Here is a 25,537-nt window from a genome sequence, read left to right on the forward strand (position 1 = left end):
TTCAAAGCTGTAGAAACTATTTGCTGGTAGAAATGAATAACATTTTTTTCATCAACTTATTAAAAAAAAAGAAAAGACAAAGCTGAGAAATAATCGGGTGAGCAAGGAATTCTTGTCTGCTCTCCCCAGCAACTGGTCACAGAGTGACTGTGTTTATTATGTCTGCAGAAACTCAAAGGCCAACTGTTATTGTGAAGCTGTGACCTTCAGTAATTGAATAATGACAAAAAGGAGCGTCACAGTCAGGCATGAACCGCTTTCTTCAGTGGGTGTTGAGAGCTCTGCTGCGTAGCATTCCTTCCATTGGAGATCAGAGTCAACATCCGCCACCTCGCTTTTTCCAAATAAAAAGAATCCACATAAGGATTTCCAAGTGTTCAGATGTTCAGTAAAACATTGCATTTGTTTAGGAACAAACTTTTCTTTGCCCCATCTGTCTCCTGTCTCTGTTTTTTTTTTTCTTTTTTGGAAAAACATAATTCTCCTCAGCCCTCCCCATTGTTTAGTTTCTTGCCTTTCCTCTTTTTTTTGTTTTCTCTCTGACTTTAAGTGCTCATGCTCGGCAGCTTAAGATTTTACTAAACTCTTAACTAGACCTGTATGTCTGCAGCTTTTAAATCGAATACTTAAAAAGAAAGGTTAATCTTTTACAGATAATTATAAATACATTTTAGACTTTTTTTTTTTAAAAAAAAACATACATAAAGCTTTAGTTTATCTGTTGGCACACTTTGAGGAAATTTCTGCTTTTTCCCCAGAACAGAAAATTCCCAGAAACACTGTAATTTTTACAAAAAATTACTTATTGTCCCCAGGTGCAGACCAAAACCAAAACTGTGTTACTTCTTATCTGAATTCTTTCTGACCTCTTTGGTCTGCCTATGGCACTCAGCTCAAAGATGTTGGTTGTTATTGAAGACATCAGTCTTTATTAAAGCCTCACATTCATTTTTTCTAAATAGGCTCAGTCACTGTAGCAAACATTACTCAAACAGGTGTAAAAAGTTCATTAAAGTCTTTTAAGATGTTATTCTCCAGCTACAAAAATGAAAAACTAAACTGGACAAAAAAAGGAAAACCAACCATAAAAAATATTTAAATGTAAAATATGAAAAATTTGAATTTAAGAGAGCACTTTTAGAGTTTAATCTGCTGACAGTTCTCCATTACATCCATTTCTATTTCAATTATTAGTAGAATAAAAGTCTTTGCAAACAAAGACAGAGATTTTATCAGCAACTCTGTTTTTATCAGTTTAAGTTCATACCAGACATAAAAAAAACAGTAAAAAAGAATCACTCACAGATCATGCAAAACCGTTTTTCTTGAAGAAAGTCCAAACTTTACTAAACCAGATGTAATAAAACAAGTCAAACTTCACACCGATTTGTTTCTCGTAGCTTCAAAATTTTGATTGATTGATCTCATTGCATTTTAACAGCAAAATCATGTAAAAAACAAACTTCAAAAGTTCACAGCAGTCTGTCAGTCTGCTGACCAAAGTCTCAGTGTGCCTATTTTTAGTCAAAATACCCCTAAACTCAAATTATCCAGTGTTTATATCTCATACAGTACTTAGAGCAAATAATACAAATATCCTGAATGAGCATTAGAGATTATTTATAACTAAAACATGAAAAAAACGAAAACGATGAGTCCTATGAAAAAACAGGATTAAATCCATCACATGTAAACAACACTAAACTCCTTAAAAAACAACAAAAAAACATACTCTATATTGTACATGATTATCTAACTCTAACTTTGCTCCTACAGTGGCTCTACACCCTCAGTTCATACACACTTAGATTTAAGGATTATTCAAATTTGTTACAATTTGGGTTTTATTTTGGTAGTTTTGTCCATTGTTTCTGTCAGTAATGATGTGTTAATAGTCTGAGAAAACAGTAATTTCACTAAAACAAAGTTTGACAGGTTAAGAAAGCTCGAGCACTCAAACATTCAGAAAAATCTGTAGTTTAAAAAAACTTCAGCTGGAATGGGAAACAAAGTCGACAATTTCAACATCACAGACTGTATAAAAGAAGCGGACACTGTGGCATCACACATTGGTTTAAGGACTCCTGCTTTGAAGCCTCAAGTGTGGCATTTCAGCCTTCACCATCTTGTGTTTTTGCAGCCAGAAGTGACCATATTTGGGTGAGAGGTTGGTGCTGTGAAGGAGCGAGGGGTGAATGCTACACTGCCATGTTGCTACAATGACTTGTCAATCACAAGGTAGCCACGCCCCAAAGCATACCCTGCTTTATCATCTTTTTTACCCTAAAAGGCACCAGAATGTACTAAATTAACACTATGCTGTATTGAAGAGAAACTAGTAATTGAACTCATTAGGAAAATGTTTACTTGGTTAATAAATCAAGTGAGACGTAGGGTCATTTTGTCAGACTTGACTTGAATTAAACTTCTTTTTGCAACCAATGGCCATTAGAAATAATGCAGGTTTAAGGCACTTCCACATTAGCTTCAATTTGGTCAACATCCATCAAAGTTTACTTATCTTTGACGTTGCTGTACTTGCTGTTTTACCTTGAATAAGGCTAGTTTTATCGCCAAATAAAGTGGTTGAGATACACTGCATGAGTAAAAGTGCATGAATAACCCAACAAATTGATATACAGTTACTTGAGCATTTGATTCCAAAATCACGAGGGCATTAATCGGCGGCTATAACAGCCTCCACTCTCCTGGTTTCAGTCCCTTCATCAGCAAACCTGCTGCAAAGATTTGCTCCCGTTCAACCACAAGAGCATCACTGAGGTCCAACACTTTGGTGAGAGTGTTCGATGAGGCTGAGGTCTTCCAAGTTTAGCGCAGTTACACTCTCCGACATTGATCTTACTAAACTTGGGTATGACATCAAGTTTGATGTATGCAGAGTGTTCAATGACATCACCTACAAAATCACAGGCTGTGACATCTGTCCATTGACGTCAATACGCGAGACCAAAATGTCCTCTGCATGCGTCATTAGAGCTATGACCAAATATATTGCCACGTTTCTTTGACGACTTTAGAGAAATTATCAGACCTCTGCGACTAACTTGGTAAACATGGACGAAATTAACAAAACTACCAAAATAAGACCCAAGTTGTAATAAACCTACATGATCCTTTTAAGTTTCATGTAGTTCAATGCAGTTCTGGACCTCAGCAGGGCGTCCCGATGGCTGCTAAGGACTCTTTCGCCCTGTCGTAGCAGACTGCTGGTTCTGTCGCTAACAGACTCTTCATCGTCTCATCTTTGCTGGAAGGAGACAGGGAGGTCGGAGAGGGAGATGTGGGTGAGGAGAGGTTGGAGGTGGCGGTGGTTGAGGCAGATGAGGAGGAAGAGGAGTTGCCGTCGGGGAGGCACTCTTCACAGCAGCAGCAGCAGCAGTCCATGAAGGCCTGGCCCAGCGAGCGACACAGGCACAGCAGCAACACTGGCGTCGCCGAGCAACGCACAAACAGCAGGAACTGTCCGATCAGGCTCAGCGCTGGCAGAGCCAGAGCCGGGAGTGCAGCGGACACGTGTACGGAGACATACGCCAGGGTGATGTTGCAAATGCTCTCTGGCAGGTTGCATATGACGTACAAGACTGTGAGTGCCATCACAGTGGAGCGCAGCCTCTGCTCTCTCGTGTGCTGCTTTTTCTTTGTCGAGGAGGAAGATGAGGAGGAGGAGGAGCATCTGCTGGTCAACTTGTCACTGGCAGGTTTCTGTGGGAGACGCTGGCCTAACACCTGCCTCGTCACCAAATCGCAGGCCAGAGTGAAGAGCAGTGGCAAACAGAGGTAGCACCCAAAGACCCACCACATGCGGGCCTCGTGGTAGGTCAGCACCAGAGAGTAGATGCTCTCTGGGAGCTCCACAGACGGCTCACGGACGCAGATGTCCACCTTAAACGCGTCTGTTCGGGCCCTGAAGGCAGCCATCAGTGAGGCCCCAGGCTGACTCTGCTGCTGGTCAGTGGGGAGCATCGGCAGGCTGACGGTCTCCTGAAGGAGCTGCCACAGCAGCAGCTCAGGGGCGGCCAGCACCATCGAGCCCACCCAGATGACGGACAGCTTGGACAGGATGGACTGACAGGGCTCGACCTTTGGGGTCTGAAGGGGCCCGGGGCCAGTGGCTGCATGGAAGCGATCAATACTCAAAGCACAGAGGCTGAATGTTGCCACACCAAGAGAGGTCACCTGACAGAGAAAAGACAGAAAGACGTGGAGATTAAGGTTAATGGCACATGGTCCTGGGGGAAGAAACTTGTATCTAGATCAGGTATGAGCCATTCATGCCATGTTCAGAAAAAATCCTCAGGTGATGATCCCTCTGGAGCATCCCAGCTAGCAATATTTGGTTGTAAAAACATTCTGAAAATGGCACAATACAACCAATGCAGTGTTTTAGTAATGTTTGCAGCGGCAAGTTTTCTTTTAGTTCCCAGAAAGTTCCTCTTAAAGTTAAGGTAACATTCTCCATAAACACTAAAAAGAATGTTAAAACAGGCTCTCAATACAAATTTAGAATCAAACTCCTTCACTGCTCCTTTTTGGTTTCCCTTCGACCGAAAAATTTGCCCATCACTGCACAGCGTGTCTTTGCTTTACTGCCCTGCTGGCCAGGCGTATTATCCTTTTCCTTGGAAACACATTTCTCCCCCGATTTTCAACAGGTGCATGCAGGAAATTTTACATTGCCTGCAGTTAGAGAAATTGCAGGCAATCAGTTTTAAATTGCTGTTTTGCTCTTAGTTTCTCCTCAACATATGAGCACTTATATAATAATGATTTAAGGATCGGATTTCAGTGCCATCAGATTTAATTATTTCATGTTTGTTTCAGAGAAAAAATGTCTTATTTACTGGGCCCCCAACAAACCTGCTCTGATTGATGTTTTGTGTTTCACACACAGCTGAACCTTGATTTTAAGAGGGGGGTTGTTAGCCACTGTCTCTGTCTTTGTTAATTTTGTCATCAGGCAGCTTGCTGACATGGGAGGCTCATTAGCTTAATGACGCTCACCTGGGCCTTCCCAGGCTGTAAAAGCTGGATGAGGTGCTGCCTCGTTCTCTCCCTTCCTCCAGCAGATATCCACCCTGCACTGTTGGTTTTGGTTTGGTTCGTTCATTTTTTTATTTTCTAGTTTGACAAATTATAAAAGTTTTTACTAAATATCTTATGTGGACTCCCTCCTTGTCAGATGTGACTCTCTGACTCCCTGTAGCAAGCTTTTTGGTGTCCGTATCTATATAAGAAGTGGTGTTTCTCCCAGTGATAGAGTTGAATTTCTTATTTTACATTTTTATGACCACAGGCTTGTGTCTTCGTTTTCTTATCAAAATGATTTTTTTCAAACACAGTTGTGTGAAAAAAAACCCCAACAAAAAACAACTTTGGTCTCTGGGCTTTCGAGCCCTTTTCCAGAGTGAAACTGGTCCAATTGCAAATTTGTCCTCAATGTTGTTCTTATTTATGCCAAATAACTGAAAACATTACCAAAGATAAGAGCATTAGTAACAACTTATAAACTAGGCATCGACTGATGTCAGTTTTTGAGGGCCGATACTGATTATTAGTAGTTAATGAGACCGATAACCAATATTTGGAACCCATTTGCATTTACAATAAAAAATCTTTCTGGTAACATTTTCAATTTGAAATATAACAAACTTTAACACAAAACTTTGTTTAAATGTCTTTAGTAAATGTTTAATAAAAACCAAGACTTTCAACATTATATACGGCAAGTTCTCAGCAACTTTGTTTTTTAAGTCAAGTGAAATTTAAACATAAAAAAATAATAATTAAGGAATAAAAAATAGCTCCCTGGGGTTTTACAAAGTAAAAGTTCCTCCCGTGCTCATTAAAATAAAATGTCAATACAGATAATCAGCAAAATGCCAAATATCGGCTCCTATTATAAACTCTTTATAAAATCTGCCTTCTTAAAAAGTGGTACTACAAAGAGGTAAAAATGCTTGGTATTGGTATTAAAACTCTGGTACTGTGTTGACATTTAAAAAAATCCATTGATAGCCAGCCCGACTTTAAACAGTACAACTACAATATAATTCAAACCACCTCATCTATAGTCCAATATTACTTTTTTTGTATTGCAGAGCTACTTCCAGGTTTGAACTGTATTCATTTACGCTGCTGCTCTGATTCCAGTCAGACGTGACTTGTGAGCACGACTGAGAACAAAACAAGACTGCACGCTTTAAACTGAGCACAGGAAGGAGTTTTGCTGCTTAAGGGACAAATTAAAGGCTTTCCTCTGCTTTGTTGTGCAGAATACAGAAACAGGGAAATAAAAGGAGTCACAGGGGGAATTGAGAGCCATTATGTTGCTCAGACTGGGGACAGCTATTGGTGCCTCGTGCGCATTAAAGTTGCCGGATTTGGCCAAAAATACAGACTATCATTACAGAGACTTGTCCTCCCTCTGTGAGTGCTTAATGGCCTCAAACAGTTAAGACAAAACTCAAGATAATTAACACAGAGCTCTAATTAGCATGAAAATAGTTTTAACCAACAGAGCACAGGGGCAGCTGGCAGCCTGACCCGCTTTAAACACTGCTCAATACAGCAAGTACAAACCGCTAAAGACCACTTTAAAAACGTTAATTAATTAGCAAGAGATGCATTCATTAGCATACAAATAGGTGAAGCAGAGAAGAATGGAGGCCAGCAGTCTGACCTTGTTAAACACTGCTTCGTACAAGCTGTTATTACAAATTAGTAAAACTCCACTTCAGTGATTTAAAGCTCTGCAGGCGTCTGGAGCAGGTCTAGAGACAAAAACAAGGCCTCCGCAGGCCGCCAGAGTCCATGTTGAAACAGATGAAGCCACTGAAAACCCAACAATGGAAAACCGAGAGGCCGCGAGAGCTCTGCATTAATACTCTGCGAGGCGCTCGCCAAACTGAGCTGCTGATTGGCTCGCCCTCTCACTCAATTATGTAGCTTTAAAAAACATCATCAGGACTTGCCGGCGTCCAGACCTTTGAATCCGCCCCCTCCACTAAAGTTGAGTTGACTGATTGAAGATGAAGACGGAAACTGAGTGAAACAAGTTACCAATTGTGTGTGATATCAGTTAACCTCTGGACTGTCAGGACAGGCTATAAGTCAATGTTTTATTTAGAGCTGGTTCAATTGGACAATTAATCGATTTGTAAATCACCAGAAAAATAACTAGCAATTATTTTGATCGCTACAAAAAATGAGGATAACCTGCCTTTTTATGTTTTATATTATTGTCAACTGAAAATTTGTTGGTTTTGACTTCTGGTCTGAAAAATTTAAAGACGTGACCTTTAACTTAGACAAACTAGGATAGATATTTTTTCGATATTTTCTCAAATTCTGTACATCAAATTAGACTATATTTTACCTTATTGTCATGGCTCAGAGTGCAGGTGCCAGTATTGTCAAAAATATCAATTTATTGATACTTATCGATTCTGAATATTTGAAACACTTTTCAGTACTCATTTGCCATGGTATTGATACACCTGTACCAGCTGCACTTTTTCACTCTTATTGTTAATATTTACTACAGTCATTCTGTTGCTCTCTACAAATAACCAAGAAACAAAAAGTAACTGTGGTCATGTTGTAGTCTGATTGTTTTTATCTTTTAATAAACATTTAAATTTCACGATCTTAATGTCAATCTCCCTGTGATATCAAAAATAGTTTCTGATATTGATATTTCCAAGGTATTGCATCTTAGTTAGAAACTCCATATTCCTGACCACATTATCAGGTACTGAGAAAATGAAATGCAGTTTAGTATCTAACCAGAAGTGAATAATGTAGGCATATGTATGTAGATAAACAGCAACACGTAGGCTAAATATGATTGGATATATATGGTATGAACAAGTGCAGCAGTTACAGTAAGCAGTTTAGGTGTAAGTATAAAATTTATATTTATTAGGGATGGACAGATTAGGAACTTTTACTTTGTAAAACCTCAGGGAGCTATTTTTCTTCTTTTTTTAATTTTCAGTTGATTTTATGAAAAAGTTGCTGGAAACTTTCTGTGTATGATGTTGAAAGTTTCAGTTTTTGATTAAACATTTGCTAAAGGCATTTAAACAAAGTTTTATGTCAGAGTTTATTATATTCCAAATTTTAAATATTGTCAGAAAGATTTCTTATTTTTTATTGTAAATGCATATCGGTTATCAGTCTAATGATAATCAGATTCAGCCCTGAAAAACCAATATCAGTTGACCCCTAATATTAATAGTCTAAACGACAAAATCAGTTAATCTTTAAAATAATAAACCAACAATATTTTTAATAAATTTTCAGCAGATATGACTACAGCTGAAAAAATAATGTGTTATTCATAACACAGTTAAAATGCCAAACATTCCCTTGCTCCAGCTTTTCAATAATGGACAATAATTATTTGAATTATGATATTGTAGATAAAATATTTTTGGTTTGGAGTAAATAAACACCCCAGTCCCTGATAACCAGCCTCAGTGTTTCTTTGTTCGGCTCTGTGAACCGGAGACGAAGAGCTGCTTCATGCAGAGCCCAGCCGGCCTTCACTCACGGTTCATAACAGACAACTGAAGAGGCCAACAGCCCATAACGGCGCGTTTGTTTAAAGCAAAGACTGCTCTGAGTCTGAAACTCATGAGCAACAAGAAACAAACAGGCCATTCATCACAGACCTGCGCGTCTCTTTATTAAACTGGAAAACATTTACAATGAGTTTAACTTTGGGGCTTAAAGACAGCACTGACAGTGTGGAGGCAGACTTAGTGAGTGATTGATTATCATCACATTAAGTTTTTTTGAATATCGAACTTGTTTGACATCTGTTTTCTTTACTTTGGCTGGATGATATCTGGGTTTTGGTTAATTTCAAGAACATTTGAAAACTTTTTAAGTCTCACCCTCAATTGCTTACGTTATTTTCCAGTTAAAAACATCAATGATTTTTTTGGTTAAGGTTCTCCAGTGTGAGGCTTTGTTGCTTTTCTCTCTCTGTTATACAGGATAGTTAATTATCTTTAAGTTTAGGATCATTTGTTGAACAAACAAGGCATTTGAAAGTTTGGATTTTTAGGAAATTGTGATGGATATATATTCTTCACTATTTACATCACGTTTTATCCTACAGACAGCACAATTAATCAAAAATAAATAATCAATAAACTCATCAATAGGACTAATTGGGATAAGATGGTTGCAGACCTTTGAAAGGTGTAAATTGTATACAACTATGTAAAACTTAAGGTTTAATGGTGCTGACCTAAGGAAAAACAAATAAATAAAAGTATATATATATCAATTCTTATATTTTTTGTAATAAATGTATTTTTCGGTCTTTTTTTTCATCCTATTTAAACGGACATGGGCAATTGTTTGTTGTATTTTCTTAATTACGGTATTAAATATATAATACATATAAAACATAATAATATAAAAGAATTGTGAATATAAAAACGTAGTAATTGTACACTGATAACTTTTCGTCATAGTAGTATTTCGGGAAATAAAGTTAACTAAATAAACTAGACCTAAAAAGTTCAACTCCTCACCTCCAGATAGGGCACGAGCCGACAGGACAGGTCTCCTAGCAACCTCTTCAAGGTGAGCTCGTGGAAGACCACCACGGGAAGGCAGAAGAACAGCACGAGGAAATCCCAGAACGCCAGCCCCGCCAGGATGCAGTTCCACGCGCTCTTCAGGTAAAAGCTGTGCCACACGATGCACATGAGCGCGAGGTTCCCTACGATGCCCGCCGCGAACAGCACGAGCGCGAGCAGCATAACTGCGTACGCCCAGTAGGAGCCGTCGGTGACCGGGAACAGCGGGTTGAGGAGCCCCAACCCGGACTCTTTCGAGGAGTTACCCGGCCGGGCGGACTCGGGTAACCGCGGTGTGGTGAAGTAACCGCTCGGGTCGTCGTACCGTCGCGGGGGGCCGTAACTGCTCGGTGAGTGCGGGTCTTTTTTCCTAAAATTCCCATCTTTGGCTCCTCGCGCGCTTCGCTTCAGGTCGGGAACCCGCGAACTTTCAACCCGGTGTAGAGTAGTCCAGCCCGGGGAGGGAGACTCCTGTGTTCCCGCAGCCGGCGGTCCAGCATCCTCCTCCCGCTGAGTCTCCAACCGGGACCCGGACTGAACCTCCAGGGCGGTGTGGGCTCTGTGGACGTGACGGAGCTCCGCGGTCCGCAGACAGACAAGCAAAACGAACAAAACCGGACTCATTTTAACCGCTGAAGTGAATGTAAAAGGTCCGTGTTACCGCTCTCTGTCATAGACATGTGATGCTACAAATATCAGACTCCTGGAGTAAAAAAAGTCCATAAATCTGATGGTGTCACAGTCCGACCTCCGTCCCGGTCCTGATGAAGTTTCCAGTCTGCTGCTCACTCCTGCACTTGTTGTTATTCATCAACATCAAGACGGACCGAGTACAACACGGCGCTTCCGGTTGTGCATTTCAAAGTAAGTAAAAAGTAAACATGAAAGAAAATTATACCTGTCCTTTTGTTTCTAGAGATGACACAGAAGTTCAGTTTAAATATACATATTTATTAAAAAAATATTTGGTGAAAGTGCTTTGTTTGCATCAAAACTTCACAGTATAAAACATGATATAAGTATATAATCATTGTCTTCATTTTGTAAACGGAAGTAGGTCGTGTATGTACATGTATGGCCATTAACCATTTCCTTCAACTTTATAAAAAACCTCTTCAACCTGTTCGGTCAATTTCTTATTCGCAAATCTAAATTTGCAAAATCATCCTCCCTCTTTAAAGGTTTTTATGATTTATATTTTAAGTTTAATGAGGTCTCTTGAACATGTAAACAACGAGAAAAGTATACATTATACCCTACATTATTTCAACTTAATATTTAGTAATTTATGTACATAATTTTAAAGTGTTTTTTCCCCTTTATTGTTCAATTTCAGTTTGTCACTTCTTTTTTGATAATTTGTGCTTTTTATGATGTCCCACTTTGTATTGCTCTGTCTTTTCAATTAAGTTGAATAAAAAAAAAAAAAAACAAGCAAATGATATTTCAGATACAGAGAAACCAGTAATATTAATGTTTTGTTTTAAGAATGAGACAAACAAGGCAGCTGCTTCAGACTGCATGGCAATTAGTTTGTGCCAGCTGAGGACACTGAGGCCATGATTCAGCTTTCTTTTAAAACAGTTTCAGTGACACAAAAAAAGCCCTTTACATTTTACACATTAAAGTTATAAATTGTGGCTTTTCATAATGATATGTCAAAGGTTTCAACTCCATGTCCTAGATTTGATAACAAAGAGAAAAAAACAATACAGTGAAATTTAATAGGTCAGTAACTTCTGGGATCGGGGTGACATTATTGCTTTGAAGATGCAGGATTTTCCTCAAAAGCAACAGAGATTCATACAGAGGTAATGTTTTTTAATCATCACTTTTAGCCCACTAGAAGCGTGTAACGCAAAAATTTTCTGAGACTGTAATCTGTGCCTGTATTTTCTGTGTTTGGGATGGTTCACTGCATGACAATTAGTTTGTGGCGACGATCAACAAGGACACTGAGGCCATTTTTTAAACACACGGAAGGCACTTTACATTTTACAAATTTAAGTTACAAATGATGGCCCTTTATAAGGCTGATACGTCATTCGTTTTTCACTCAATGTCCTAAAAAGAAATACAGTGAAATTTTAATAAGTCAGTGATTTCTGGGATTTGGGTATCTCTTGGGTATCTGGGTATTTATTGCTTTTAAATTACCAATACCACCAACAACAATTACATCAGAACATTAAAATAATAAAGTGAAATCAACGTAGATAAACTACAGCCTAAAAAAATGAACAATAAGTTGATTCAAATCCTCTTCAAAAAATGAACATTATAACGTTCTTGAAGGTAGGTTTTGTTGTATTTCGACTGCATTAGTTCTAGTCAGCTGGACAAAAGATATGTGGTCAAACCGTCCAACTCGGCAAATAATTTGAGTGATCAGATCAAAACACGTCTTCGGTTACTTCGTTTACTCTTGTATTTAACGCTGTACTCTTGTGATCACATCACCCAAAATACATCTTAATATCAGGTGAAAACGCCGCCTGAGTGTATTTCTATTACCACAAACTGAAAGCTTTTTCACATTCAAATGTCATCAATGTCATCTCATTTCACTTTATTTCACAGCACATAGTGACACTTGAACTTCTTATCAAATCAACTGGCATGAGGCAAAAACCAAACTCCACAATGAGACAAAAAGTTGTCAGATTAAACCAAAAACTTAATTAGTAGTTTGAGAAAGCAGATCTCAGCCAGCTGACACCAGAAGTGCCCCAAAAGTGATGTAGACACAGGTGATGTGGTGATGTGATGATGATGTATGGGAGACCAAAACTGAAAATGAATGACAAATGACTATATATTATATATATATATATATATATATATATATATATATATATATATATACAGGTTTTGTTCTCTTGAATCTGCGATCGGCTGCTGTTGCTAATTGGCAGCATTGTTTCCTTTGCAACTAACGAAGAAACCAAACCTCATGAACCAAAAGATCACAAAATATCTGAGTATTTACCAATATAAACATATAAATCTGATACTTTGATAATCTTTAACTTTCACTTGATGTCTTTGTCTTCAGCTGCCATTTGGTCTCCCTCCCGCTGACTTTTAAATCAGTCTGAGGCACAAAACGGCACCAAGACGGGAAAGATAATCTGTCAGCTCCTGCAGCTTCTGAAGTCCAGACCAGTGAGTATAAACTGAAACACAGAGACTTCACTTCCCATAATTCTCAACTCTTCAGGGAGGACCTCAGCTTCCTCCGGGCGTCCTTGTGTTTTTTGCGGTACTCCTAGGAAAGCAGAGGTGTGATTACATTCTCTGTGATCAAATTTTTATAAAGTTTTGTGCAGTGTGCAATAATGAACACAGTCACATATCATCCATATTGTTTTACAAATTATGCAGGTTTTGATACTCCAGAAGGAGAGTTAACTAACTAAGTTAGTGTAAAGTGACGTGCACCTGTTTGAGCTCGCTCCTCCTCTCCTCCCACTGCTCCCTCTGCTCCTCCAGGTGGGAGGAGCGACAGAACAACCTGGGGCCTTCTGATGGAGGAAAGACACACAGAAAAAGCTCATTAAATCTTAATGTAACAATACAAAATGTAAATGATTCATCTTGGTCTCTGTGACCTGTGTCTTTATAGATTGTGCGTATATATATATATATTGTAGGATTGACATTTTTAATCACGGCTGTATTTAATGTTTGCTACTACGGACTAATTCTTGCAGTGTTTTCACTATAGATTTACACTTCAGGTGTATTTTAAGTTTAACCTGATTGTTAACATATAAAATAGTGGTAAGACTTTTTATTATAAACTTCATCCTACCTTTCAGTCTGATGTCTTCAGAGAAGAAGAAGAACAGCTCTCTCTTTGAAGGAGTCTCCTCTCTGTGAACAGCAACACAATCACACACACAGATGACATTTGGTGTTAACTGAAATTGATTTTTAGAAACAGTCTGGTTTCATAATAATGAAGTCATATAGGTCTATGTGTAAGTATTAAGGCCTCAGTTTACTTCAAATATACCAACGTGTTTTGTAACTTTCTGAAACTGAAATCTGGAGTCAGAAAAGTCCGAATTTTTGAATTCTTTGTCATAGACGATATTTGAATCTATGTATTTCGCTTTTGGGCTTATTTTCAGATTTTTAAAAAAAGGACTTTGAAGCCATTTGTAACATTTTATGGACAAATTAATAATCGATTATCAAGAAAATACTTAGAGTAATCGATAATGAAGCATTAGTTGCAGCTCTCTTGGAAACTTTGACTGTGGATGTAGTTAAGACAACATGTCCTACGTGTGTTCCCACACATTTTCATCGACATATTTTCAAAGCTTTTTCATGAGTTTTTAATTATCATAATAATTTTTTAAACATATCATATTCAAATTTCAGTCAGAGGGTATACTTAAAGGGGAGGCAGAACGTGAGGGGAAAAAAATGAAGAATTGTACGTGATAGTAAACAAAACATCAGCTACAGAAAGTTAATTTGCCGTTATGTCACATTACATATTGTTCACCGAAGATAACTGTATTAGATTATTTCATTACACAAAACTAAATTCTATAACTTTTTTTCCAAAACTTTCAATGATTTTTACAGATTCAGAGTTTTTCAGTACTAGAAAATGTGAATTTCATGACTTTTCAAGGGTTTTCCATAACAGTGGGAACCCTCAATCTGCTTCATTTGAAGCAAACTGAAACTTTAAAACACACATAGAACAGTTTTCCTCACTCTGTGGTTGTAACGGCGATGTTACTTTGCTCCTCCTCTTCCTCCTGCTCTTCCTCATCCTCATCTGAGCTGCTGTCATGGAAACGTAGGTTTTGTTGCCATGATACCTTTGGCACCTGGATGCTCTCTACTTTGTACTCCTCTGACAGAAAGATGTGAGAATTAGAGAAACAAATCTTCCTCTGACAGTCTGAGATAAATATCTGAGACATTTTACCTACCTGTCTCTCCACCTCCTGTTTCCGCGTCGTCTCCAAAGAAGGAGAATTTAAATCCAGACGACTCCACTTTCTCTGCGCTTGGATCGGCTGAGAGCAGAGATGACAGCGGGGTTGATTGCTCGTCCTTCCCTCCTTCAGCCTCCTCTTCTTCCTCTTGGTCCCAGTTCCTCTTCTCGTCTTCTCCAGCGACGTCATCCTCCTTCGTCTGACCAAACACGGCCTTCAGGTCGCCAGACACGTCAAAGTAAATCTCCTTAGAAACCTCCGGGAGCTTCTGAGCCTCCTCCCTCTTCTTCCTCCGGGCCGCCTTGCTGTGATGACAACAGGTCACATAACAGTTTTACTGGAGAAAAGGTACAACTTATAATGTAGACATGATGCAGTATACTTTAGTGGTTATTCTATTTGAAGACTTTAAATTGAACTTATTCCGTTACAAGGTTAAAATACCCTTTAACTACATACAGTATCAGTGTTAAATGCATCACTTTAGTCTCATCTTTGCTGCATTTTACACCGTTGGTCACAGGATTTATGTTAATGTTTCAGGACTCCACAGAAAACTTCCGTCACAGTTGATAAGCATGTTTAGTCATCATGAACTTTTACATGCGGAGTGCCACAAGGCTCAGTCCTGGGTCCCATCCTGTTCTCTATATACAGCACTTGCAAAGCATTCAGACCCCTTCACTTCTTTTTTAAACACTTTATTGTGATATTGATTGCTCTGGAAAACTATTTTTCATCCATGGTCATGGTTTAGGTACTTTCTGAGGCCTCAGAGTCCTTTACTGTCTGCAGGCAGGCATGTTAAGAGGCTCCAGGGTGCCTGAAGGTTAAATTTTTGAATCCTGAGAAAATTGGTTTGATTTCTTTCAAAAAGATGGAAAAAGACATAAGGAGCAACTTGGCAAGAAATGTCCTGCTAATATCCTGCAAAAAATGAGTAATGGATTGTAAAATTAAATGGGGCAGATTTGGGGATATTATCCCCAAAAAAGGGAAAATTGTCCAGATAACTATGTTTTTAATTCTATTAGTGATATATATAAAATCAAGCTACAGAAAAAAATGTATTTGATTTTGTTTAACACCTTCTTGGGGTGTTTTTTGTGTTTTACTTTTGTCTCTCTGTTTTTGTTGCTGCTTATTTTGAGGTAATTATCTTATAACTTTGTATTTATTTGTTGCTGATTCTTGGGCCATTAAGCATTGCACTCTGAAATACTAAAACAAAAGAAGTATGAGAATTTCTGCAGGAGCTTCTGACTCCTACATTTGTCGGGTATCAAATGTGGATTAATCCAACGCTGAAAACAGTCTCCAACATATGAACTATTTCCTTCTGTTTAAGTAATGTTTGCAGTACAAACTGTGGTATCCATTGTTTTAGGAAATTGCTGAGCATTTCTTAAAAATCAAACTATATTCGCTGTTTTTAAAGATTCTGAATGATGAGTCTGAATGTCAGTAGGAACCTTTGAGTTTGGGGCTGAGCGCCACAGACAGGCTTCTTTTCATGGGATTTGTTAACAACAAAAACACAGAATCGTGGACTGGTCACGTCTGGCAGATATCTCATCTGGTTAATAAGATCAGCGTCAGTGCTGATACAGATTCGGTGCATTCATAGTTTCCATGTTCATACCTCTCCTTCTTGGTTTCATCAGTTTTGGTCTCAAACGCAGCGTGTTCCTCTCTGCTGGGGTCGTAATGCAGCGCTGTGACGTCTCTGCAAACACACACATTTTATTTTTAAATTCCTTTTTTGATGTATTCATTGAATATCAAATCTACTAGTTCAGAGGCCTCTGTGCTTTAGACTCTGAGTGTGTGAGTGTGTGTTGCTGACCTGAAGGTCTTGCCCTTGGTGGTCGTCTTGCTGCTGCAGGTTTGCTGATTGCTGCCGAGGACGCTCTGCAGGATGGACAGGTTCTTCTTCCTCTCCTCCTCCAGAGCCTCCTCTTCCTCTGTCACACTCTTCTTTTTCTCTAAATCATAACAATAAAGATTACTAAATTAAGATGAGAAATCTTGCAGCAGCGGCAAAACATTATTTAACTTAAAAGTTTTCTATCATGATAAATGAGTAAACATAATTTAACTTAAAAGTTTTCTATTATGATAAATGAGCATTTTCAGATCTGCTGGAAATGTTTGGGTTTTTTTTGCATGGTCAGAGAGGCATTTCCACTTCTATGGGAGAAGTTCCTAGACTTTAATATCCTCATTATCTTTCTTAGCGCCATCAAAACAATTTTTTATTGTGAGCTCTGCTACTGCAGAATTAATTTTCTATACAAAAACCATGTATCAAAAAGCATTCCCTTGTGAACTTTTTTGTGGCAAAAACAAGATAAAAAATGAAATAAAAATCACTTTAGTAAACTAAAACTGTGAAAAAATTAATAAAAATTGGTCTAGAATAGAACAAATCAATGTGAAAGACAGGTGAACGGACAAATAACCTGCTGACTGTTTTAAAATAAAGTCAACCTACATACATCCACCACCGAAAAAAAGGTTAGTTAACATTACTATGCTTGGAAAGGACAAATGTATGGGCTTAATTTACAGCCATTTTACACAATCAACATATCAGACCTCTGCTTCATTTTCAGAAAAAAACATCTTCTCTTTGTTTCTGTGTTGATCAGAGTGAATCACCACCATCCTCACCTGACTCCTCTCCGTCCTCGTCCTCCTCCAGGAAGCGAGAGTCCATTCGGAAACGCTCGTCTGTCCCGAAGCGAGATTGCAGCTCCATCAGCTGGTAAACATACAAACAAACAATTATAGATTTGCATTTGAAGGCTATTTATATGTGTACTTCAATATAAATATGTGAGTGTACGAAGCAGCACTGTGCGAACTCGGTTTCCCACCTTCTGTCCTGCTCGACCTTCAAACTGTGGCCTGATGTCAAACCTGCTGCTGTCCTCCTCTTCATCTGCACCTTCCTCATCCTCACTGCCGGCAAACAGCTGAGGACCTGATGGCTTCAGACGCACCTGACCACACACACACAAAATGAATAAATTCAGGCATTTCACAGGTAAACTAAACTAAAAACCACCTGTAACTCTTCACCAACCTTTTCTTTACTGGTGTCGTCCTCACTGACGGCTGCCTCATCATCTGTGGCCTCGTCCTCTGATTGGCTGTCCTGGAACAGCGTCTTCTTTGGCGTGGTGACCTCTGAGGTCGTCTGCTGCTCATCTTCATCATCCTCATCATCATCATCAGAACCAAAGACGATATGTTTTCCTGCTCCTGCTGTTGGAGCGTCCTATTGAAGGTAAATAATGTGTGTTAAACTTCAAATCAGTGCTAATGTTAGAATCAGCTGGATGTGAAAATACGCTACTGATTACTAACAAGTAGAAAATATTTGTCTTTAGAGGTGACACTTACATTTATGCTTTTTAAGAACTTTAAGATAATTTTCAAACACATTTAGGATTGATTTTTGGACAATTCATGTTTTTCTTATTCAAGCATTGCAGGTAAGTGTAGTGGTAAGTAATACATATGTAGTCCACTGAATAATTAGACCTTCTGCAGAAATCTGGTTATGAGAGTCAGTTAAGTTAATATACATTTTACCAACAGGTAAGTGCAAGTATACAGTAAAAAGACAGTATTAAGTTCAGTGTTTGGTTTAGAGATTTGTAACATCCGAATTGAGGACTTTCACGCAGAAGAGTTTTACTAGTTTTGACAAGAAATTCAAGTGTTTGTGCCAATAAAACCTCACAAAAATGTAAATTTAACACTATTACTATATGACCTAATAAAGGCCTAATGTTTCTATAATTGAGTTTAAGACTTTTTAAGGACTTACAGACAACCTGAACACAAACTGAATGAATCTGTTTTGTTTCTTAAACGTAACTATTCTGTTTCTGAGGTCAGGAGTTAATTAATTTGTTTATAATATGTTTCAACATTCATCTTTCAAACATTTCATCCAAGAGAGGACTGAACAAAATATCCTCTCTTTCAAAAAAATTGATTTTTTAAAAAATACGTTTTTAAATAGGTTTAATGAACACAATCACCAGGTTGGACAGAGCTCCCTGGATGAGCTTCTTGTGTTCTTCAGCCTCTTTCTGCCTCTGCTGGACGGCAGCCAGCCTCCTCAGGTTGGCCTTCCTCTGCCGCTCCTCTTCCTCCTTTGCTCCTAAAGGCACCCGAGGAGGAGCCTGCTTTTCTTCCTCCTCCTCCTCTTCCTCCTCGCTGGAAGAGGAATCACTGTGAGGAGCAGATGGAGGTGCTGCCTTCACAGCATCTCCAGATGTGATTGTCTCTTGCTCATCCTCTTCTTCCTCAGCGGAGGAGTTTGAGGATGAAGATGAAGAGGCTGCTGCAGCTTTAGCTGTAAGAACAGTCTGATTGGCCTTATTCATCTCCTCCTCATCATCATCACTGCTAGAGGAGGAACATGTCCCAGCTTTCTCAGCCTTGTTCTTCACCTCTGCTTTTTTCTCCTGTTCCCCCACTTCTTCCTCCTCCTCCTCTTCCTCTTCCTCCTCCTCCTCTTCCTCTTCTGCCTCCTCCTCCTCTTCCTCCTCACTGCTCTCTGAAGTCTCCTTCTCTGTTTCTGTGTGTTTCTGCCCGCTGGTTTTGCTGTCTGTTGCTCTGTGGTTCAGCTGAGGAGCTTTAGAGTCCAGCTTCTGTTTTTTAGCCTCACCTCCTCTTCCCTCCTCCTCCTCCTCCTCCTCCTCCTCCTTCTTCTGACTCCTCTGACACTCGTCTGTTTCCGATCCCTCGCTCAGCGCTCTCGTCCCCTGGAAGGCAGGCAGCGCCGGTGACACGACAGCTTTTCTTTTCTTCTTTTTCTTCACCTGCTCGTCCTCGCTGCTGTCCTCCTCCATGATGGCGGCGAGGATCTCCTCCGGCGTGGTGCCTTTTTTGGGAGCGGGACGTTCTGCAGTTTCTTGTACCGAGGAGGTTCCGGGGATGCTGGGAGCTGTAGTCTCAGAGGTCAGCTGGGATTCTTCAGCGAGCTTCTGTAGATCAGCCAGAGAGATCTCCAGACGGGTGACGTTAGAAAACATGGCTTCATAATCAGAGTCTGAACTGTTATCAGCTGATTCTAACTCCTCCTCATCTTCATCCTCCTCCTCCTCATCATCGTCTTCATCATCCCCATCACTATCTGATTCTGAGGAAGGTGGTTTTACTACAGGAAGGACTGTCGTCTTCTTACTTTGCTTCTGAGGACTTTGTTTATCCGCCTGCCCTCTCCGCTGCGTGGAGGTGATGTGTTCCTCTGCCGAATCATCCTCTTCCTCTCCAGCTTTACTTCTCTTCTTCTTCGTCTTCTTCTTCCTGTCTGTGTTGGTTCCTGAGAGGTGTTCTTCAGTGGGCAGCATCAGTCTCTCCAGCGGTGGAGGAGGAGGAGGTTTCCTGGAGGCGAAGAGTTCATCTGTGTCTGCAGAGTCGTAGCCATTCTCTTCTTCATCATCTTGACCTCCTTGAAACCCCAAAGAAAAAAAAGTTGTTCTTTCACATTTTGCCACATTTTTACAGCATGTTAAAAAGAGTTTTTGCTTTGTTATTGGACACATCCTGATCTTCACTTTCTAAATTTACAAACCCTCTGAGAGCTACTATTATCTAGTTATTTATCTATTATACTGAGTAGTTTTCTTATTCCATTTTCTTATTGTATACATTATATTATCTAATCTTCATTCTTTAAACATTATTCATATTGGTTATTACAGCTAAACCTAGATCTGCAACAATTAACCGATTAGTTGTCATCTATTAAAATAATTGCCAACTAATTTGATCATTTCAGATTTTCTTTTAGAAAAAAAAATGTCTAAATTCTCTGATTCCAGCTTCTGTATTTTACATAATTCTGGTTTCTTTACTCTTCTGTGAGAGTAAACTGAATTTCATGGGATTGTGGAGAAAATGAGACATTTTGGGACATCATCTCATCATCTGACATTTTATAGATCAAACAACTAATCGCTTAATCAAAAAAGTAATCAACGGAGTAATTAACATTGAAACTTATCTATTGTCGCAACCCCAGCTAGACCTATAAATTAATACTGTGTAATACATCATAGGAAAGGTGGACAAATTAGCAGTCCCACCAGGGAAAAAATTACAAATCTGTTTTGTAATTTGGGTGAAATGACCCTTAAACTAAGTGCTACCAAATGTTCAGCCTCACAGGCATCAGTAGATTCTCTTAAAAATTGTAACATACGATATCTCTTTAAAAGAAACACTGATGAGACAAATTCTAATTCTTAAAAAAATGTCTGGACTGTTACCTTTCTGCTGCTCACGAAGGCGCCCAGACTTCACCAAGTAGTCGAGTCCGACCACTTCCAGGTTGTCCTCCTCCTCTTCCTGCCGCAGTGCAGCATGGGAGGTGTTCTGAGCCGCCACCATTCTGCGTATTTCCTCGTCTGAATCGACATCACTGTCAGTGAAACGTGGCGGCCTCCGCTGAGCCGGTCTGTGGTCTGCCGTTGGTTCATATCCGTTGGTGAACTGATGAGCCTTGCTGTGATTGACAGGCTCAACAATCTGCTTTAATCTGAGGGGACAATAACAGGGAGGAGACGGGCTGATGAGTCCTTAACTTTAATTATGAGAACTAAAATATTCATTCTTGTTCTTCAACAAATTATAAAAACCAACAGAGTCACTGTGAATTAAGCTGACCTTAAATAATGAATATAAAAGTTTCCAAAGTCTAGAGACAAGTCCACACCTCTGGTAACTGTGCTGTATTTTTACAGTCGTGCACTAAATGTATCTAATATAGTTTCTGTGACATTGGAAATAAAATACATTAGTCAAAAACCAGAGAAAGATTTTGAATAAAAGAAAGTAATCAGTTTCTATGTTAAACGTAACCCTTTTTTCTAATAATGAGAACCATAAAAAAACCTATCATACCTAAGTGGGAATCAGGTGAGAATTACGGAAAACATGAGGAAGATTTAAGAATCCTGAAAAACAGCTTGGAAATGTGTAAAACCCAAAACCAGCAGGGATGATAGAGAAGCCAGCAGAAATCTGGGAAACATCTGGGAACATTTGGGGATTGAAGGAGCTAGGAGACTCTCAACAAGATTTTGGAAAATATTGAATGTCAGACACTATCAGAAATCAGCTGAAAATTTTGGGAACTGCTGGAGAACGTTTCAGAATCCCAAGAACTAACACAAATCTGGATATGACTGGAAAAATGTGAAAATCTCTGAGACCAGCAGGAAGGTTTAGGAGTTACAGAAACCAGCAGGAACCTCACTCCAGACTGTAAACAGCTTAAACATCAGACTGTTACCTGTTTCTGCCCACAGCATGCTGGGAGTCATCTGTACGACTCTTCTTGCGTCTCGGTGGCTCATACGGAGGAAACTCTCCCCGCCTCTTCTTGCTGATGTCATCATCGCCTCCCTGCACCTCCCAGGTGAGCTGGGTGACGGGTGTGGGCTGGTTTTCGGTGGACCGGTCCAGCTTGCGGATGTTGTGGCTGTATTTGGACGGGTCGTACTTCAGGGTTCGAGCTCTGCTGCCTTTCTGACACCTGAGCTGCAGGACGGGGAGGACTCGCCCGAATTTACTGACCACCCAGTCCTGAAAACAGAGGACAGTCAGCACCTCCACCCTCATGGAAAAACTCTGTTGTACTGGTGGAATTAGTGATGTACAGATGTACATTATACTGAATTTATCATGTAAATCAGTGTTGCTTACAACTTTTATTTCCTCCTCCTCAATGTTTTTTAATTTATTTTTTATAAATCCAGTCTGGATTAACAAGCAGCCTTGTTTTGTATTGTTTAGTTTATTTATACACAATTAAAAACGGCATAAAATCCAGTTGAATAAAAAACAAAAAAAAAAAATGTCAGGCAAAGTCAAAAAGTCAGAAGCTTATATAAACCCACCCCGCAAAAAACAAAAAACAAACAAACCCCCCTAAATTAGCTGTTTTAAAGACTGCCGTTATTTGACTACCTGCTTTTGTATGAGGAGTTTTGGAAAACAAAAACGTGGGGGCCTCAATATTTCTGAAACATCAGCACTGATACATTTCAAAACAGTGTCTCCTTTACATAGTTACTTTATTTACAATGTCAAAGTTGAAAAAAATTTAACAGTTCTATTTTTTATTAGATTGCTACTGATGTCGTTATCAACCTAAAAAGAAATCAAGTCCTGTTTGGGCTCTCCTGGATCTGATGTTGACACAAAAAGGAAGCAGCGGATAAATCTACCTTGTGTCCTGGTATTTCGGTCCCCGGCACCGCAGCCTTCATGGTGAAGTTGTCCACGCCGGCTTTGCTCATGGAGTCCAGCAGCTTCTGTCTGTTGTCCTCAGCTGCAGGCTGCTGGAGACGCTGCTCTGCTGCCGCCTGCCGCTCCTCAGCCAGTCTGAAGACACAAATACCACAAACTCAGCAGACACCGGGATCAGGAAGAATCAGTCATCCAAGACTATCAGTGTGTGGTTCAAAGCAGTGGATTTTTAAACACTTTATATTCTCTCTGCTGCTGTACGGAGCCACTTTTAACTTAAGAATCACCTGTAATCTGAATATTGAGAGTTTCCAGATTACTTTTTGTGTTATTTCTAGACTGTCTGACGTCTTTCATGGTGACTGTACCTGTGCAGGAAACTCTCTTTGGCTGTTTCAATCTGCAGAGTTCCTCCTTTCCATTTGGATTTGTTCAGTACCGTCAAACCTGCAGAGGAAACACACTGATCTCATACTGATGATACAACACAAGCTCTGATGTCAGCTATTGTTAATACAAGGTAAAGCAAACAAAAAAAACATTTTTTAACAATTCTCCAGAATCAGGATTGAGCAGCGATTTATCTGAGTCTGTTTTGTTTCAATACACAGAAAAGTGATCTACAAAGTTTATCACCTCCCCACATTCACAGTATTTTCTCCTGTTTTAGGTAAAATACAACTTGAAGGCTGAATGACACAAAATGACATGAGTCAGATGAATGGGTAAGTTCTCTTACATTTCTTCAGGTCGGTGTCTGAAATGTTGATGTTAATGTAGCCGAAGGTTTTATAAGGAACACCTGCGGGAGAGAAAAAGAGTCAGAATACACGCAAGTTTCTGAGACTGAAAACAAATACTAATAATGATTTATGTCTGATGGAAACACAACAGCAACAACAACTGAAGGGAACCCTAGAAGGTTTCTAGTCTCTAAAATGTTGATTATCCATTAACTACATAAACCACATACTTAAAAAACGTACATATCAGCTATGAGAGCTTACTTAAATGTAACAAGGGGATTTAATTCAACAATGTCACAAAATAATAACCATGCTGATTTTGGTGGTTTATGTACATATTTATCTCAAGCATGTTTAAGATATTAGAAAGTGTAAAAACATTAAATACAGCATAACAATTAATGGATTATATGGACGACATCATCATGGCTGAAGTATGACTCAGTGTGTATAATATGTACTGTAGAGCTCCTCACCCTCATCGTCCCTCCTGGTCCGGACCTCCACGTCCTCCACATCTCCAAACTTTCCAAATCGATCCTTCAGATCTTTCTGGGTGACTGAGTGGCTCAACCCGCCGATGTATAGCCGCCTCATCGCTCCGTTTCCACGACAACACCGTCACTGCACAGACAACAAACACCAGGATCAGCAAACAAACTGCCTATAGGTTCATCTTCTCATGCTGACTTTGACTTTACTCAAAAAGTTCAGTGAAAATTGTGCAACTGAGCAGTGCCAAAAGTCTGATTACTTAATGATTTCTTGATTGACCACCACATATTTACTTAGTGACAATTTTACAGCTTATTTGTTTCATAAAAGTGAACATTTTACATTCCTTAATCTATATCTTGTATCCTCTTCATTTTGAACACTATACAGCTTATTACATTTTAAAATAGATTTATTTACACATAATCATATAGCTTTCTATTGCATTTTTATGATTATTGACTTTTGCAGCACTTGTTTATCCCCTTTCCTCTCTCACACTATTGTTATTGAGACATCCATTCAACAAAACACCAAAGCAAATTCCTTGCATGTGAAAACTTACTTGTCAAACTAATAGTGTCTGATTCTCATTATACATTTTATGGACTGGTGGTTGAGCTAAGAGAGTCCAACAAAAGTCTATGAGTGGATTATTCATATATATTTTTGTATGATAGTGCTCTGAGATTTGTGACAGCTTTAGGAATCATCACTCAGACCTGTAAAGGAAAGTAGTTTGTCTCTCTTTGTCATCTAAAGGGGATCTGCACTACTAATATTTATTAAGCCCTTCTACGCGTTGATTAAACAACAAACTACAGCCTCCTAAATGAACATAAAGTTAAATAAACACCTCTCTAAAACAGTTCTGAAAAATCTGAAAATTATAACCTTCATGAAGATAGGCTTTATTGCAGAGCTGTAGTATTTGACTGCATCAGTTGTAGTTTCTAGTGGACTTTAACGTGTCCATCCAGCTCTACCTGAAGATCTTCACTGAATATTTAAAGGAACTAAAGCACACAGCTTGAAACTATTACTGTCTGTAATTAAATTAAGGTATAACTGGCCTGACAGAGTTATTACGATCGCACGATTTAATATATATCGACAGGAAAAAGTCAACGAATGTTTACCTCACATGTATCCAGCTGGTGTTACAGTTAATTCTGTCCGGGATTGCACTCCTGCCGACTTTCGCTTCCGTGCTTGTTTCCGCAGAACCGAAACGTTCCGCTGTGTGAGCTCCAACAACAGCTTTAAAAAAATCACTGAATAAAAATAAAATACAAAAAAAGGTGCCGTTTTTTAAAAAAATTAATTTGTTATATTATCATGGTCTTTCAATGCAGGAATAATTACTTTTCTCTTGGCTCAAACCATTTTAATCAACCTGGGTCACCAACAGCTGTGACAGATACGCACTCCAAGTTGA

The 25,537-nt window shown here is 39.1% G+C and overlaps 2 protein-coding genes across 3 annotated transcripts; both read right to left on the reverse strand.

Moving 5' to 3' along the window:
• Nucleotides 1-1,677: 1,677 nt before the first annotated feature.
• gpr37l1a (G protein-coupled receptor 37 like 1a) lies at nucleotides 1,678-10,365 on the reverse strand. Its single transcript, XM_042509685.1, has 2 exons — nucleotides 9,570-10,365; nucleotides 1,678-4,197 (listed from the first exon to the last, which is right to left on the reverse strand). The coding sequence occupies exons 1-2, from the start codon at nucleotides 10,239-10,241 to the stop codon at nucleotides 3,172-3,174; spliced, it is 1,698 nt and encodes a 565-aa protein (XP_042365619.1). The 5' UTR covers nucleotides 10,242-10,365; the 3' UTR covers nucleotides 1,678-3,171.
• Nucleotides 10,366-12,432: 2,067 nt separating this feature from the next.
• Nucleotides 12,433-25,296, reverse strand: nol8 (nucleolar protein 8). Of its 2 annotated transcripts, none has more exons than XM_042509666.1 (18): nucleotides 25,239-25,296; nucleotides 24,081-24,228; nucleotides 23,598-23,660; nucleotides 23,227-23,305; nucleotides 22,837-22,993; nucleotides 21,900-22,192; nucleotides 20,875-21,143; nucleotides 18,637-20,054; nucleotides 17,670-17,864; nucleotides 17,461-17,586; nucleotides 17,255-17,345; nucleotides 16,428-16,566; nucleotides 16,224-16,307; nucleotides 14,576-14,886; nucleotides 14,355-14,496; nucleotides 13,432-13,493; nucleotides 13,059-13,141; nucleotides 12,433-12,885 (listed from the first exon to the last, which is right to left on the reverse strand). In XM_042509666.1, the coding sequence occupies exons 2-18, from the start codon at nucleotides 24,199-24,201 to the stop codon at nucleotides 12,826-12,828; spliced, it is 3,693 nt and encodes a 1,230-aa protein (XP_042365600.1). In that variant the 5' UTR covers nucleotides 24,202-24,228; nucleotides 25,239-25,296; the 3' UTR covers nucleotides 12,433-12,825. The 2 variants fall into 2 exon arrangements, with proteins under 2 accessions (XP_042365600.1, XP_042365608.1); XM_042509674.1 differs by lacking the exon at nucleotides 25,239-25,296 and adding an exon at nucleotides 24,994-25,031.
• Nucleotides 25,297-25,537: the final 241 nt, after the last annotated feature.

This window comes from Plectropomus leopardus, chromosome 2 (assembly GCF_008729295.1).
Source record: "Plectropomus leopardus isolate mb chromosome 2, YSFRI_Pleo_2.0, whole genome shotgun sequence".
NCBI lineage: Eukaryota > Metazoa > Chordata > Actinopteri > Perciformes > Serranidae > Plectropomus > Plectropomus leopardus.

Bases quoted from the DNA above. Each gene is read 5' to 3' on its own strand.
- gpr37l1a (XM_042509685.1), bottom strand. From the start codon at position 10,241: ATGAGTCCGGTTTTGTTCGTTTTGCTTGTCTGTCTGCGGACCGCGGAG. The intron at 4,198-9,569 runs GTGAGGAGTTGA...TTTCTCTGTCAG, and splicing joins GGCTCGTGCCCTATCTGGAG to GTGACCTCTCTTGGTGTGGC.
- nol8 (XM_042509666.1), bottom strand. From the start codon at position 24,201: ATGAGGCGGCTATACATCGGCGGGTTGAGCCACTCAGTCACCCAGAAA. The intron at 23,306-23,597 runs GTAAGAGAACTT...TTTCCTCTGCAG, and splicing joins AGACACCGACCTGAAGAAAT to GTTTGACGGTACTGAACAAA. The intron at 13,142-13,431 runs GTAGGATGAAGT...TTCCTCCATCAG, and splicing joins TGAAGACATCAGACTGAAAG to AAGGCCCCAGGTTGTTCTGT.